We start from the raw sequence: 17,223 nt of genomic DNA, 5'->3' as shown, positions 1-17,223 counted from the left end.
GGAAAGTAGACACCCCAAGCTATTTGCTGAGAGGCATGTCGAGTCCATGGAATATTTTATATTGTGACACAAGTTGCGGGAAAGAGACAATTTTTTATTTTTTTTATTTTTTTTTGCGCAAAGTTGTCACTAAATGATATATTGCTCAAACATGCCATGGGAATATGTGAAATTACACCCCAAAATGCATTCTGTTGCTTCTCCTGAGTACGGGGATACCACATGTGTGAGACTTTTTGGGAGCCTAGCCGCGTATGGGACCCCAAAAACCAAGCACCGCCTTCAGGCTTTCTAAGGCCGTAAATTTTTTATTTCACTCTTCACTGCCTATCACAGTTTTGGAGGCCATGGAATGCCCAGGTGGCAAAAAACCCCCCCAAATGACCCCATTTTGGAAAGTAGACACCCCAAGCTATTTGATGAGAGGTATAGTGAGTATTTTGCAGACCTCACTTTTTGTCACAAAGTTTTGAAAATTGAAAAAAGAAAAAAAAAAAATGTTTTTTCTCGTCTTTCTTTATTTTCAAAAACAAATGAGAGCTGCAAAATACTCACCATGCCTCTCAGCAAATAGCTTGGGGTGTCTACTTTCCAAAATGGGGTCATTTGGGGGGGGTTTGTGCCACCTGGGCATTCCATGGCCTCCGAAACTGTGATAGGCAGTGAACAGTGAAATCAAAAATTTACACCCTTAGAAATCCTGAAGGCGGTGATTGGTTTTCGGGGCCCCGTACGCGGCTAGGCTCCCAAAAAGTCCCACACATGTGGTATCCCCGTACTCAGGAGAAGTGTATTTTGGGGTGCAATTCCACATATGCCCATGGCCTGTGTGAGCAATATATCATTTAGTGACAACTTTGTGCAAAAAAAAAAAAGTGTCACTTTCCCGCAATTTGTGTCAAAATATAAAACATTCCATGGACTCAACATGCCTCAAAGCAAATAGCTTGGGGTGTCTACTTTCCAAAATGGGGTCATTTGGGGGGGTTTTATGCCATCTGGGCATTTTATGGCCTTCAAAACTGTGATAGGTAGTGAGGAGTAAAATCAAAAATGTACGCCCTTAGAAATCCTGAAGGCAGTGATTGGTTTTCGGGGCCCCGTACGCGGCTAGGCTCCCAAAAAGTCCCACACATGTGGTATCCCCGTACTCAGGAGAAGCAGCTAAATGTATTTTGGGGTGCAATTCCACATATGCCCATGGCCTGTGTGAGCAATATATCATTTAGTGACAACTTTTTGTAATTTTTTTTTTTGTCATTATTCAATCACTTGGGACAAAAAAAATGAATATTCAATGGGCTCAACATGCCTCTCAGCAATTTCCTTGGGGTGTCTACTTTCCAAAATGGGGTCATTTGTGGGGGTTTTGTACTGCCCTGCCATTTTAGCACCTCAAGAAACGACATAGGCAGTTATAAATTAAAGGCTGTGTAAATTCCAGAAAATGTACCCTAGTTTGTAGGCGCTATAACTTTTGCGCAAACCAATAAATATACACTTATTGACATTTTTTTTACCAAAGACATGTGGCCGAATACATTTTGGCCTAAATGTATGACTAAAATTGAGTTTATTGGATTTTTTTTAGAACAAAAAGTAGAAAATATCATTTTTTTTCAAAATTTTCGGTCTTTTTCCGTGTATAGCGCAAAAAATAAAAACGGCAGAGGTGATCAAATACCATCAAAAGAAAGCTCTATTTGTGGGAAGAAAAGGACGCAAATTTCGTTTGGGTACAGCATTGCATCACCGCGCAATTAGCAGTTAAAGCGACGCAGTGCCGAATTGTAAAAAGTGCTCTGGTCAGGAAGGGGGTAAAACCTTCCGGGGCTGAAGTGGTTAAGCTTTTTGGATAGCATAGGGAAGGGTTATCACCCCTGTAACATTTGTTTTGCTGTCTGTGCCCCTGTTCAGAAGATTTCACCTCACTTTCTGTCCCAATGACAATTGGATTTTGAAAATTTTGGGTTGTTGTGGAAACCTTGGTGATAAAGCATCAGTGGAGGTACCTTTTCCCCATAATAGCTCTTACAGGAGTGAATTTCCCTTCCTAGGGGTAGATTTCCTCTCACTTCCTGTTGTCTCCCTCCATTTGTAAGTAGGAGTCGTTTGTAAGTTGGATGTTTGTAACTAGGGGACCCCCTGTATTTGTCTATTTTTGCTGCATAGCTTCTTGAATTAGCGCACTTTATCATTGTTTCACATTATTGCATATTATCGCATATTACTGAATTTTTTTTTCTTTTGAAATTAGGGATAGCCATTCTTGCATATTTGTTTATTTCTGCTGCTTAGCTTCTTGAAATAGTGCACCATTTTTTATTATTAATAAAAACACAGCTTAACCATGTCTTTTTACTGCATCCACAACCAAAGTCTTGGAGGTGCAAAATTAGAGATAAATAACCATTCGAGGAACAAGTAAAATCAATCAGTGAATGGGTAATGAACGATCTAAGGTCTGACTGTCTCCTCTTAACTTTACATTATCATATAACACCTTTAGGCCTCAGCAGGCTTCTCATAACACTGCTGCATGGAGGTAAAATCCGTTGTCACGCACATTTGCGCAGTGCCTCACAAAGATAATCTTTAAGGCTACATTCACACCCGTGATTTAGGCCGGTGTGAATTGTAGCGGCTGCAGCTCTGAGATGTGGCTGCTGGCCCCATTCACTATAAAATGACAGGTTGCAGGTGGATGCAGGGGTTTGTAAAGCCAGCGATTACCTGCAATGACCACTGCTAGTAATCGCTGGCTGTGCAGAGAGCCACAAATGACCGCGGCCACTGGTGGCCTGTCATTATCGAGTGGCAGCCACTCAGAACCGCAGTAGGAATTAGAAGATTCCTGCCGCTACAATCTGCACCGGCTAAATCACCAGTGTGAATGTCACCTAACTTAAAGCAGAGTTCCAGGCTTTTTTTTTGTTTATTAAAAGTCAGCAGCGACAAAAAAAGTTTAGCTGCTGACTTTTAACAAACAGACACTTACCTGTTCCACGGTCCAGTGATGCGGCTGCACGGAGCCCCGCTCCTCTCCCCCTCCTCTCCTCAGAGCCTCCATTGAAACTGTGGGCACCCAGCCGTGACAGCTTGCGGCCAGGCGTGCACATACGCGAGTCGTGCTGTGCTCTCCCAGTGGACAGGCAATCTTCTGGGACCTGTCATGTGTCCCAGAAGATTGCGGAGAGGGAGGGGCCGCCTAGGGGGAGAGGAGGAGTCGCCTGGGCAGCCCGTAGACAGAAGCAGGAAGTGGGACAGGAAGTCTCATTCAAAACTAAGCACCCACCTCCCCCCCCCCAAAAAAAAAACAATTACATGCCAAATGTGGCATGTAAAGGGGCGAGGAGTGCTTAAAGCGAAAGTTCCGCTTTTGGGTGGAACTCCGCTTTAAAGGGGTTGTAAACCCTCAAGGTTTTTTACCTCAATGCAAAACCAACTGCACAGAGGAGGCAAGTATGACATTTTTGTTTTTTGTTTGTTCTTTTAAAACAAACCTTTACATATCCTTTAATAGCCACATGCACACGAATTGTTTAGTCTGTGTGTTTAATCCCTGTGTTTTCGCACAGTCCGGCACGCTGCCAAAACACCCAAACAGTGTTGTCATTTGATTGGATGCATGTTGTGTTCGGCTGGCAATTTTCCACCTGGCTTCTTTAATCAAGTGATGTGGGGAAGAATTTGGCTAAAATTCACTGTGCATATGGCCAGGTTAAAGAGTAACTCCACTTTTGTTGAGAAAAGAACATTTCCCTCTGGGTGATCTATGCACATTGCAGGGATTTTTAACAAACTTTGCAGATTCCTGCCTTTTGTTACTCTGAAGAAATAGAGGTTTATCTGTGTCCATGTGCACTATGAATCTAATGAGAGTGGTTTTATAATTATTAAATCAGCTGCTGCCCCAGCAGGCCTCTAATAAGGAAAGTTGCAGGGTCTGCATCCCTTTAGATGTGATTTTCTTTGGGACATTTCTGTTGCAGGGGATGCCTGAAATCTGACTTGTATTTTAGTGTAGACTTTTGGGAAAATCAGTGTGCCAATCACACAAGCAGGTAATGACATTTCTGGGGGGCGTTCTGTACACCATCTATGTATAGAACACCTCCAGGTAGCCATATTGCATTTTACAGAGCTGCAGATTGAAAAGCAAAGGTCATTTTTAATAACATTCAATTACAATATGACACGTATTGCAATTGTGTACGCTGTATTATTTTTTTTATTTGCTACTTTTTTTTTTTTTTTTTACGAAAGTGGAGTTACCCTTTAAACTTTTTCTTTCCATTACAGCAAACCAGAAGCTGGGTGGTTGGGGGAATCTGGTTTTACCCAGAGTTGGGCTTTAAGAATATACATACTTCTTGTATGAAATTGCACAGAGCAGCCACAAACCTCCTCTTTTCAGGTCCCCACTGGAGCTCCTGGCCCCTCCCCTCTGTCCAGTGCTCCCATGGGAAGCGTCCATTGCCACAGACAGCGGGACTCGGTCCTGCCACCCACTCCTTCGTCACTGGCTTTGATTGACAGCACTGGGAGCCAATGGCTCCCGGTGCCCCAGCAAAGCCAGTGAGACCCGGAAGTGAGGGGAGAGAAGAGCTGCAGACGTGCACAGCGCTGTATCGAATGGAGGGCTCAGGTAAGTAAAGAGGGGTGGGGGTGGGGGGGGCATACTGACACCTAAGCATTTTTTACCTTAATGCAAGGAATAAAGGTAAAAACATGTTTAGGGTTTACAACCAGTTTAAGCAGGGATGTCCGCTTCAAAACAAAAATTAAAGTTTTGAATGTTGGCAGTTACTACCTTTTTTGGGCCAATATTAACCACTCATTTATTTTCCTGGTCTCAGCTGTGAGCCAACAATCTGGAGTAAATGGCTGGTGAGTTCTAGATTACTTTGCATACCTTTACCATAAAACACACACAACCAGTCTGTACTTTTATGAGTAGGAAGATTGAATGACCTCCATGTCACACAGTATGATAAGCATACCGTATAAAAGATCTTCCTGTATTGATGACACTGCCTTTTATAAAGAGGTACGTTGTTTACCATCACACTTTCCTCTTTCCAAGTACAGTAAAACCTTGGATTGCAAGCAGAATTTATTCTGGAAACATGCTTGTAATGCAAAGCACTTGTATATCAAAGCGAATTTCCCCATAAGAAATAATGGAAACGCAAATGATTCGTTCCACAACCATTTATTTAAAAGGGCCTTATAAAAAGATTATAGCAATGTGATAGCTTGTGTAACCATAAAATGTCCATCCACAAATGGAAGCCTCCACAAGGGGATTAGAAGCAAAATCCATCAGGAGCCACAGAGTATAAAAGAGAAGAGAGGCGCCTCTAAGCCTCGGTTCACACCAGAGGCGGCATGACTTGCAGGTCGCCTCACCGAGGCGACCTGCACACGACTGCCCGGGCGACTTGCAAAACGACTTCTGTATAGAAGTCTATGCAAGTCGCCCCCAAAGTCGTACAGGAACCTTTTTCTAAGTCGGAGAGACTTGCGTCGCTCCCCTTAGAACGGTTCCATAGCACAGAACGGGAGGCGACTTGTCAGGCGACTAGGTCGCCTGACAAGTCGTCCCTGTGTGAACCGAGCTTAAGTGTAGCAATATGATTACATTTAATGAACATTTAGCAACTAACATGAGTGATGATTAAAAAGAGGCACATCTAAGTATGCAGGCATCTGGGGTAAAGCTGTCCACATAGACCATCCTCTGCACCGCTGACTCTCACCCCTGTCAGTCTGCAATCGTGACCGGGAAGACTTCCCTGCAGTCAGGTGATCTGAGAGTGAGGCTGAAGCGCTCGTGGAGCTCAGCGTGGAAGAGAAGATGTTGATGGCAGTGTAGTACAATTAGAGGCGCCTCTCTTCACTTTTTACTCAGTTGTGATAAGAAGCTACTTGTATATCAAGACATCGCTTGTTTATAAAGTCAAACTTCATTTAAAAATGTTGCTTGTCTTGAAAAACCAAGTTACTCTCAAACCAAGGAAATCCCACCGAGGCCGTTGGTGTTTATACACAGTTCCTTTGATACAAATTATATTCTTTTCACTGTTCTGGAACAATCCAGGCATTTTGTAACATCTGAGTGTAACGCTTCACAGCTTGTTCACACTAAACATGCATAAAAACTGATAAAAAAAAGAAAAAGGAAAGGAGAATTTGACGCCCATAGATATAGGTTAAGGTTCATTTTTATGCAACTTGGCATGCTTTTTTTTTTTTTTTTTTTTCCATGTGTTCCGCATTACTTCCAAAAAAAAAAAAAAAAAAAGTACTTTTGTTTTATTTTAAACTTAAAGAGTAACTCTACTTTTATTGAGGAAAAAAAAACAATTCCCCTAAGGGTGATCTATGTAAACTACAAGTTTTTTAACAAAACTTTGTTGCAGATTCCTACCTTTTGTTATTCTGAAGAAATAGTAGTTTGTTTGTCTCCATGTATAGAGTGAATCTGTATGGGAGTGTCTTCATAATTATCAATCAACTGCTGCACCTGCAGGGCTCTGAGGAAAGTAACAGGGTCTGCATCCCATTAGGCCAAGTTCATACTGCTCTGACATGGAAGTCGGACGACTTCCAATCTGACTTTGCCCTACAACTTCATGTCCTACTTCCATGCGATTTCAGTGAATGGGATCTGACTTTGATCCAACCATACAAGGCCCTTTGAGTCATCCACAAGTCCACTGCAGGCCCTTTTAGTCTGGAATGGATCTTGAGGGGGAACCACACACCAAAATTAAAAAACAAAAACCCCTTGTGTGATTGAGATGACCATTATAAATTATCCACGGGTCCCAAATCTTCAAGAATTTGGTGAGAGTATCTGAAAGGATGGAGGGGAGTTTCTTGTGCACCATGGTCCCTATAATTTCATAGAAATTAAGAAATGGTTGGTGCCAAGCCTTGGCCAATGTCTGCAGGGCTGCCAGAAACACAAACCCCACCAGCTTCCTCTAAACATTAGTTAAGAACAGTATTGGCTTATGTAGTAGGGCTTCCCAGGGGTTAAGTGCAAGCTGGACATTTAAAACCGATTTAATCAGCCTGCAGATACCCACCAAATGTGGACAAGGATGCCTGGCTTCCTACATCCCCGGAAGCACAAGGGGGAAAAGGGGGGAGCAAATCTGGCAACCCGCACCGTGGTCATTTACAAGCAAGATAACAATTTGTAAGCATTTTCTTGCGCGTAAATGTTCCAAAAGCACTTAAAGTCGTTGTTAAGCCACCATCTCATCTTTATATCATCCCCTCTGTCAGATAAACATGCATCCTAGTGCCTGTGCTTTAAAAAATATAAAAAAACATGATTTCTACCTGTTTTAACAGCATCTCCCAGCAATAAGATGACTCCAGGCTCTCAGCTCTCCCTGTGTGATATTTCCAGTGGGAGGGGCCGAGATTCCCCTGCGGACGTCAGCCAGGGAGGAGAGGAGCCGAGAGCCTGGAGGGTTGTGTAATCACGGGGAGACAATGTTAAAACAGGTAGAAATCTCTTTTTTTATTTTATTTTACTTTTTTATAAAGCACAGTCGCTAGGACACAGCTTTTTATGTGGCAGAGGGGATGATAAACAGATCAGTTAATTTTGAAGCAGTGGGGAGAGAAGCAGATGAGCGATAGTGAGAGATGACAGGCAGAGAGGGGAGGAGGAGGACAGAGGGAGACACAAGAGAGCTGCAGATAGCTGCGTATGACGAAGGCACGTACGCCAACTCAGGTGTCAGGGCTCAGCAGCCCTAATATATCGTGGTCAGCGTACAGAGGGGAGGGTAGAAACTGGCAGAATCAGACAGGTATTACAGGTGATACAGGGGGCCGAAATACACAGTACAAGCACTGTCCTGTATAACATGCTTTAGAAAAGAACAGGATCTTTATTTTTTGGGGGTTAACAAACACTTTTTTTCCCACAGAGGTGCTTTTCAGGTGCTTTAGCGCTAAAAATAGCACCTGTAAAGCGCCTTTCAAGCCACCTCAGTGTGAAAGCTTGAGTGCTTTCACACTGGGGTGGTGCGCTTGCAGGACAGAAAAAAAAAAAAGTCTTGCAAGCAGTGTCTTTGGGGGCGGTGCAGGAGCACCATGAACACTCCCCCTTGATTTCCCCCTTTAATACATAGGAAAGTGTATGAGGGCCCATTGTATCCGTAAGCGAAGCAAAGGTCAGACATTAATCGTTTCAGAACAGAATCCTTACGACAATGGTGTTTGAAGTATTAGCAGATACACACTAACAGATCGAAGCCAAACTCCGGCTCACACGTTATAATCAGTAAGCGCCCTTTCACACCAAGGCGCTTCAAAAATGCCCTAAAATGCCTTAGACCCCTTTCACACCGAGGGCGTTTTGCAGGCGCTATAGCGTTAAAAATAGCACCTGCAATCCGCCCTAAACCAGCTGCAGCATTGTCTCCAGAGCGCTGCGCTGGCAGGACGGGAAAAAAAGTCCTGCCAGCAGCTTCTTTGGAGCGGTGTGTTTACCGCTCCTCTACCGCTGCTCCCCATTGAAATCAATGGGGCAGCACTGGGATACCGCCGGCAAAACGCCGCTATTGCCTTTCTCGGCCGCTAGCGGGGGGTAAAAGCGCCCCACCAGCGGCCGAAATGCGCCACTAATCCGACGGTAAAACGCCGCTAAAAATAGCGACGTTTTACCGCCGACGCTATGGGCGGCTCGATGTGAAAGGGCTCTTAGCGTTATTACCACGTTTTTACAGCGTTTTAGGGGCGTTAGCGGTAAAATTAACGCAACGCTGCAGGCGTTTTAACAGCGTTTTTCAAGCGTAATTGAAGCATGTGTTATTGATGCTATCTTTCTGCTTGCATGTTTATCCTTTGTGATATCATGTAAAACAAGCAGTGTCTTGTAAAGTAACAAGCAGTGTCTTGTTTTACTTCAAATCTTCATTTTTCTGGGATTAATTCTTTTTTTTTGGCACTTTCATTTTGTTTTTTTGGCACTTTGATGGTCTGTTTAATCATTCTGACCTTCCCACAAATTTAGTCCTGTTGTTGTAGATACTCTCTTTTCTGCTTGCATGTTTACCTTTTTGTGAGATCATGTGAATTTTCTACAGCTCAGGGCGGATTATAGGCGCTATTCAGGCGTTTTTACAGCGTTTTCAATTCATTTCAATGGAGAGGGGCGTTTTTGAAGCACTTTTTTCCAATGCCCAAAAGCTGCTCCAAAGATGCTGCTTGCAGAACTTTTCTCAACGCCACGCCAGCGCAACGCCTCGGCATGAAAGGGTCCATTGAGATGCATGGGGAGCGTTTTATGAGCGTTTTAATAGCGTTATTTTTAGCGCTAAAACGCAGCAAACACACCACAAAAACGCCTTGGTGTGAAAGGGGTCTTACAGCAAACATTTATTTTTCCTTTTGGGATAAAAAATGTTTACTTCAGTTTTGCCTGCAGTACGGGACATTAAGAAGCGAAGTCCATGCAAAGCTGGACAAGCACAATTATGGGATTTCAGAAGCATATGAACAAGGCTTTATTCTGGGAGGTTATATAGGCTGCAGACACATCCATGTCCCATAATTTAAACGGAAAAATAGGAACAGCCACTGTGAAATCTGCTCACACAATACTTTTACTATATACACAATTAGCCTTCTCAAATGCCAGTGATCAAGTCATATTTGAGGCCATTAATCTGCATGTTGATGTACACAGGACAGCTATTCAGCCACTGATTTCAGCAGATAACCTCACTGCAAGTGATGTAGAAGGACTGCTTATAATGAATTATAGATGCCTTTATGATATAATGATAAACTGTATGCCAGGACTTGAAAAATTTTGATTTGAATCTAGTTGCCAGCTAAAAAAGCGAGGAGCTATTTTTTTTTAACAAAGCTTACAGGTAGATCATGTAAAGTGTTCCTGAAGGTGAACTTGCCCTTTAACCCCTTTGATGCTAAAGCCGTTTTTGCACACGTTTTAAAAAAAAAAAAAAAAAAAAATTGGGATGAAGATTACATAAAACCCCCAAAACATTCTATATTTTCTGAAAAACAGACATCTCAGGGAATAAAATAGTGGTAGCTCCAATTTTTGTTTATGTCACACCATATTACTGCAAAGGTAATTTTAGGGGGAACAAAGACGCAATAAATTACCCAATTTTTTTGTAAAATATAAAAGCTGAGGAGGTTACACCAAGTAAATAGAGACCCAACATGTCAAACCTTAAATTTGCGTACTCCTGTGAAAATGCCAATAAACTTAAGGCCCATAGATCCACAGGCAACGCTTTAAAAGCCCCCTATAGGTCATCAGTTTAGCGTTACAAAGAAACTGGCGCTAGATTTATTGCTCTCATTCCGGCGTGCGTGGCAATATATGTAACATGTGTATCGCAATCAACGTTTTCAGGCGCCTCGACTCGTGTGTTTACATTTGTATGTGTGTATATGTTGGGGGGGACTCAATTTTTCTTTTAGGGGAGGGGGGTGATTTTATGTGCTTGGGTGTAACTTTTTTACAATTGAAAGTGTTTTGTCCTTTTACTTAACTTTATTTTTTCATCACATAGGGGGCAAAAGTCCCCTATGTGACGATTCCTTTGGTGACCCTGCACGTCTCCCCTGTGCTCCACTGAATGTAATGTAATGCACATTGCATTGCACTACATGCTTTCCTGTCTTTGATGGCTGGGGAACGATGACAAGGTCATACATGTCATTTCCGGGTCAGCTCTCCTCTCTACCCGGTGGCACACTCTATGCTGGTCCTGCATATGGGCAAGCGGAGCCCAGGATACATAGCGGGGTGTGTGGCAGCCCAGGCGCCATGGTAACCTGGCACCTGGGATTTGTCAAGCCCTGTTGTATGCCCTTATGATATGATGATATATGCCCCTTAGACTATTTAGCTTAATGCTCAAACAATTATGTTTATTTAATGATGAGAGCTGGCTGGTAAAGGTTACACTCAGCATTAGTTATGTTACTGTTGTCGCATAGTCATGCATTATAAGAGGTTTATATATTGTCATGCATAGTATTAATCTTGGTGAATAGGATTCAGACTCCATGAGAATTATGGCTGCCCAGAGGTCTCTCATAACCATCACACCTACAGCTTACCATTCAATTCCATGGCCACTTAAAATTCACAGCAACGGAGTAAACAAATTCAAGCAGCTCATATATTTTTATGAGACATACTGCACAGCAGCGCAGGAGATAACTGCCTTCTACTGCAGGGGAACCGCTAAGATGTAAGCAAAGCTTTAAAGTATATTTCTGCTTTTAGAGCCAAGTTGAGCAACATCTACTTTACATTTGATACATGTTCCATTCACCGAACATAACTTAAAAAAAAAAATGCTGCTTACCTTATTAGCTGAAAAACCATACTTCGCTTTTCCTTCTATGTAATGTTTATGAGAGGGCTTGGGAGTTAGGTTTACTGTAATTAACCCAGTCTGAGCTGGCAGATCTCATTATCAGCTGTAAACCAGATGTGCAGGACTGTCTGTCCAAACAAAGGGTTAAAGATCTCAAGGTCAAGCTGGTTATAAAAAAACACCCCTCACTTTTGTTGCCTATAGTGTCCTATGTTTACACTCGCTCCAAACAGCTAAAAAGTTTTTTTTCATATTTTAGGTATGCTGTGTGAATATGAACTCAAACATAGGGGGGATTTCTCAAATTAGTCTGCAAAGGTGGAACCACACTAAAGCAAACTTGTGCTTTATCCATGTAGGGCAAAGCAACAGGGTTACGAAAACTCCTCCCTTCCTAGTACCATATGCTCACTTTTTCTCTGCTCCCCTGCCACTCTGTTCAGCTGCCGGAGAAAATATACAGTACTTCAGGGTAGAGGGAAGTATGTGACAATCAAAAAGTACCAGCATTGTCACATGGGGACAGGGCTGGACTGGGACAAAAGTGTGGCCCTGGACTTCATCCAGACCGGCCCAGGGCACAACACATCAGGGCATGGCACATCAGGGCATGGCACATCAGGGCACGGCACATCAGGGCACGGCACATCAGGGCACGGCACATCAGGGCACGGGGCACATCAGGGCACGGGGCACATCAGGGCACGGGGCACATCAGGGCACGGGGCACATCAGGGCACGGGGCACATCAGGGCACGGGGCACATCAGGGCACATGATGGGGCACATAGCACATCAGGGCACATGATGGGGCACATAGCACATCAGAGCACGGGGCACATTATGTGGCACATCATCAGGGTACATTGTGGGGCACATGGCACATTATGGGATCTTACTAGCCAGCATGCAGAGTAGCGCAGGGAGCTTCTGTAGTAGTAGTTCTCTCTCATGTCATCACGCTGTTCCCCGGCGGCCCCTCCTCTCTTCTCGTCTATACCAGATGATCTTACAAGCCAACTGGTATAGAAGAGAAGAGAGGAGGGGCCGCCGGGGAACAGCGTGATGACATGAGAGAGAACTTACTACTACAGAAGCTCCCTGCGCTACTCTGCATGCTGGCTAATCTCGATCTACCCGTCAGGTGCCAGCTGTTGGTGGTTGACGGGTAGATCGCCGCGCACCGCAGATGCGGCTGAAAGTGAAACTGGCCCACACTGAGCCATCGGCCCACCGGGAATCTCCCGGTAGTCCCGATGGCTAGTCCATCCCTGCATGGGGAGAGTCTACAGTCTCGTGTAAGCTACTAATTGAGTGACTTAAAGTGGTTCATAAAGGCTCAATGGTTTTTACTTTCATGCATTCTATGCATGAAAGTAAAAAAAACCTTCTGTGTGCAGCAGCCCCCCCAAATACTTACCTGAGCCACATCACGATCCAGCAATCTGCACGAGAGCTTTGGCTCTACCGGGACTCTCTCCCTCCTCATTGGCTCCCGCTGCTGTCAATAACAGCCTGTGAACCAATGAGGAGACATAGGGGAAGGAGCTGAGCCGTGGCTCTGTGTGGCTCTGTCTGTGGCTCAAAAGTAAGCCTGCTTGGGTGCCCCCAGAGTAAGCTGTTTGCTCTGGGGTCATTTGACAGAAGGAAGGGGCTAGGATCGCCTGCGGCAGACCCGAGAAGAGGAGGATTAGGGCTGCTCTGTGCAAAACCTTTACACAGAGCAGGTAAGTATGACCTTTGTTTTTTTAAAATAAACCTTTAATATCACTTTAAAACTTACACAGTTAGGGTTCTTGTGCTCCCAGCTGCTGAACAAAGCAGTGGGAAAGCAAGCAAAAGAGGCTGCTGGGGAAAGGATTTATGAGAATTGATTTGCCCTACATGTGCAGACAACAGGTTCACTTTAGGCCTCATGCACATGAGACGCTGTTAAACTCGCGTTCAGAGGCAGTTGGACACTTTTTTCAACTGCCCCTGAACCCATTCAATGTTATCCTATGTGTCCATGTACACAGTCTCGTTTTTTGGCGTTTTTAGGCAGTTGCGTTTAACTTTGTTTTTCCAGAAGCAAAAAAATTGGTTCAGACGCAAATGTTTTCCACGTTTCAGACGTCAAACGCAGCTAAACGCCGGTACCGCGTTTAGCCGCGCTTGCGTTTATAAGTGTTTTTTTTGGGGGCCCCAAAGTCGGGTTGTAAAAAACACTCCGAGATATGGGGCCCCAAAGTCAGGTCGGAAAATGTCATTCTCTGCTGCAGAAAAGTGCTTGACATTTTGCGACCCGACTGGATATGTTGTAGTGCAAGTTCCACTGTGTTAGCACACCAAATTTGGGGTTCTTGGCACTAAGTGGGGCCCCAAATTTGGGTTGCAAAATGTCATTCTCTGCTCTGCAGACGCTTCTAGACGCAAACGTGGTAAAATGCGGCTAAACGCGGCATGCAAACACGACAAAACGGGCGTTTCTAAACGCCGGTTTCAGCTTTTAAAAACATGTGTTCAGCAGAGTTTGCACCGGCGTCTTGAGTGCATGAGGCCTTAGGCAGCTGGAAAGCAGGAGCCAATATTGGACAGCAAGATAACAGGTTCTAAAAGGAATTGGCTGCCTGGCTCTTAAACCTCGTTTAGCCTTGTTCTTTGGTTCACTGGCAAAAACACATAGAAGAAAAAAAAAAAAAAAAGAAGAGCAGTAAAAGGTGACAAATTCCCTTGATAAGTGTATAGTGCAACAGTGTAATTGTCAAACTCACCGCCTCCCCAGCCCTATCTTTTCATCTTGAGATCCATGCCTGTTAGCCAAAACATGTCATAATACGATCTGAATAACTGTGATGACTTTCTTCTGACAGGTGGATGAAGCAGAGCACTGCAGCTACGTTTTTGGTACGCTTTGAAAAATACTGGAAAAACCAGCGACCTGAGAGGTCAGAACACCGCATGGTGTAATGGTTGGGGGTTATCTCCGCTCAGCTCCTACAGTACAAACTGTAATAACCACACAGCCTAGACTCAACTTAGACCTGCATAGGCCAGGATCTGATGGGTTTAACTCCCTGGTGCTCAACCTGTGCAGCCTCCAGGTCCCTGCAGACAGTGGGCCAGTAAAAAGGAAAATTGTTTAGCGCAGCCTCTCTCAACTAGCTTTTCGTGGAACCCTTGGGTTCCTCCAAAAGTTGCTAAGAGCTGCTTGAGCTGTGATGAATTGCTCTCCTGCATGGAGCACAATTGTGAAAGCATTGACAAGGAGCTGCAATATCAGTGATCTTGGGCAGTCTCATGTAGCGTGTGTCCAGGCTATAAGGCCCCTTTCACACTGGGGCGGTGGGGGCGTCGGCGGTACAACAGCGCTATTTTTAGCGCTGCTGTACCGTCGTTCTTGCAGCGGTATTCGGCCGCTAGTGGTGCGGTTTTAACCCCCCGCTGGCGGCCGAAAAAGGGTTAAATCCGCTCATACAGCGCGGCTATAGCCGCGGTATTACCACGGTAAAGCCCTCGGGCTTTCACACTGAACAAACAGCGGAGGCTGTTTAGGGGCGGTATTTTTAGCGCAATACCGCCTGAAAACCGCTCCAGTGTGAAAGGGGCCTAACAGTCTCCAACAACTGTCCCCAATCTCTAACCATGTGCTGTACTAGGTCTTCAGTTTCTGACAGTTTTCTGGTGCATTACATTCACTAAATATAATGTGTCCCCATAGCCCTCCCTTGGCTATGTCAGAAGAAGCACTTGACGCCCGTATATCACCCCTGGTGGAATTATACTCCAGCCTACAATCATAGTTCTACAAGTCCTAATGTTCACAATAATTAAAGAAATTAGATGTTTTAATACAAATACACAGTCCCAAATAAAGCAACATTTAAATAACTACTCTGGACTAGATACAGTATACCAACTAAAGTAAATAAAAATGTATTACAAACAGCACAAAAGTACAAGAATACATAATGCATGACTCTTTGAGAACATTTCATTCTGTAATTGGGATATTATTCAAAAGGCAACAACAGAGCAATCAATCATGACTCTGGTTTGTCATTCAAGTACTGGTTTACAAATAAATTATTGCTTCAATGATCAGTCTGTTAAATCTAGGTATAAAGAGGGAATTTTTGTTGGCCAGAATTTACAGGGACTTTTACACTGTCTAGCTGCGATACAGATTTCCCTATGAGCAAGTCAGTAACAAAAAAAAAAAGGATAGATGATTAGGGACAAAGGAGAAGGGTCACCACAAAAAGTCTTTTAGCATCAAAAGATTTAATGACATCAGTTGTTGTGAAATTAGTTTTTTATCAGAATTTACAAGCCATGAGGAAGCACAATAAACACAAGAGAAGCTACTTCTATTAAAAAATAAATAAAAAAGTTACACCAGTAGTCGACAAACTGTGGCCCTTTGCTTGCCTTTATCCTACCCTGGACGCAAACAATGCAATACCATTCCTTCCACTGACACCAATAAAGGGGCACTATTCCTTCCCCTGATATCAACGATTGGCACTATTCCACCTCCTAATACAAGGGACTATTTCTCAGACTGACACCAACAATGGAGCACCATTCCTCCCACTGAAACCAATGATAGGGCACTATTTCTTCCTTGATACCAACAATTGGCACTTTTCCTCCCACTAATACCAATGATGAACCACTGTATACTCCCATGTACGCCAAAGCCTTTTCTACTCACACTGGCCACATTCCAGCCCCCAGATAGCCTGAAGAACTGTAAACTGGCCCTTTGTTTTGAAAGTGTGGGGACCCCTATGTTACACAAATGTATAGAGATTTGGATCAGTAACGACTACAGTAGGCTCACTATATGGGCATCTTAGAATATGCAATGGCTCCTTCTGGAGTTCTTCTTTAAAATGCAATAGTCAGTCATTTTTTTCACTTTCAGACTTTGCAGAGAGGGGTCAAAAACCTTCATTGCCATTAAAAAAACAGTTCAGTCCAAACACAGAAAGCGGAGATATCACAGGGTAAGAAGTGAGGTGAAACCTCCTAACAGAAACATCTGCTCTGGTGACAACCATCACAGGTAAGATTCCTGTACCCAGGACAGGAGCTGAAGACAAACATTTATTCCAGTGGTGTAGTTTCAGTTCTATGATAGCTTTTAAACTGCTTCACTTTGTGTGAAATGTATTTGCATTGCAGGCAAATCAGGGCAAACTCAGCCCCATGTACACAGGCCATAGGATTTTATGTAGGATCTTGCAGACACTGAGTTCTAATGCAAAAGACAAAAGACAACATTTTGAAAGCAAAGGGCCTTTTACACAAGTCTGTAAAAAGTTGGAGTTACTAAACCTCCCTGTTCTATCCATACCTGAAAGTTTTAGCAAGAGTTCAAATAAATGCAGAGTTTTACATACACCTCTGGAGATCATGGTACTTACCCACCAACAAAGCAAAGGATATAGAAGGCAAAATAAAATATAGCAAAAGGCCCAAACGTTATTAGGAAGAGCACAACGCCAAGACTTCCCCATCCCCATATGGAAAGGCTGGCCTGCAAAAAAAAAAAAAAAAAAATAATAATAATAATTAGTTGTGTACATGACTGATTGAAGAAAACACAGCAACAGGTATAAAGATTTTATCGATAAAACAACAAGATGAATATAAGAGCCTCCATAAGATATCTACCTTGTGAACAGATCACAATACACAACACGATTTTGCCAGATCTAAGCATCGTTTACACAAACAGTGCTCAGTCATTGACAAGAATTAACAAATATAGTGGCATTTAGTGTTGCACCAATACCAGTATCGGTGCCGATACTAAGCATTTGCACGAATACTTAAGTACT

General features: G+C 43.5%; 1 protein-coding gene across 2 annotated transcripts in view; it reads right to left on the bottom strand.

Moving 5' to 3' along the window:
- Positions 1 to 17,223, bottom strand: part of SNX13 (sorting nexin 13) — a 240,366-nt gene that overhangs the window by 149,216 nt on the left and 73,927 nt on the right. For both annotated transcript variants that reach the window (XM_073630078.1, XM_073630079.1), the window contains exon 2: positions 16,807 to 16,919. In XM_073630078.1, coding sequence (XP_073486179.1) covers positions 16,807 to 16,919 — 113 coding nt within the window. The remainder of the gene's footprint in view (positions 1 to 16,806; positions 16,920 to 17,223) is intronic.

The sequence above is a fragment of the Aquarana catesbeiana genome, linkage group LG05, assembly GCF_042186555.1.
Source record: "Aquarana catesbeiana isolate 2022-GZ linkage group LG05, ASM4218655v1, whole genome shotgun sequence".
Taxonomy (NCBI): Eukaryota; Metazoa; Chordata; class Amphibia; order Anura; family Ranidae; genus Aquarana; species Aquarana catesbeiana.
The sequence above is the reverse complement of the archived record's forward strand: the minus strand, read 5'-3'. Positions and strand labels throughout refer to the sequence as shown.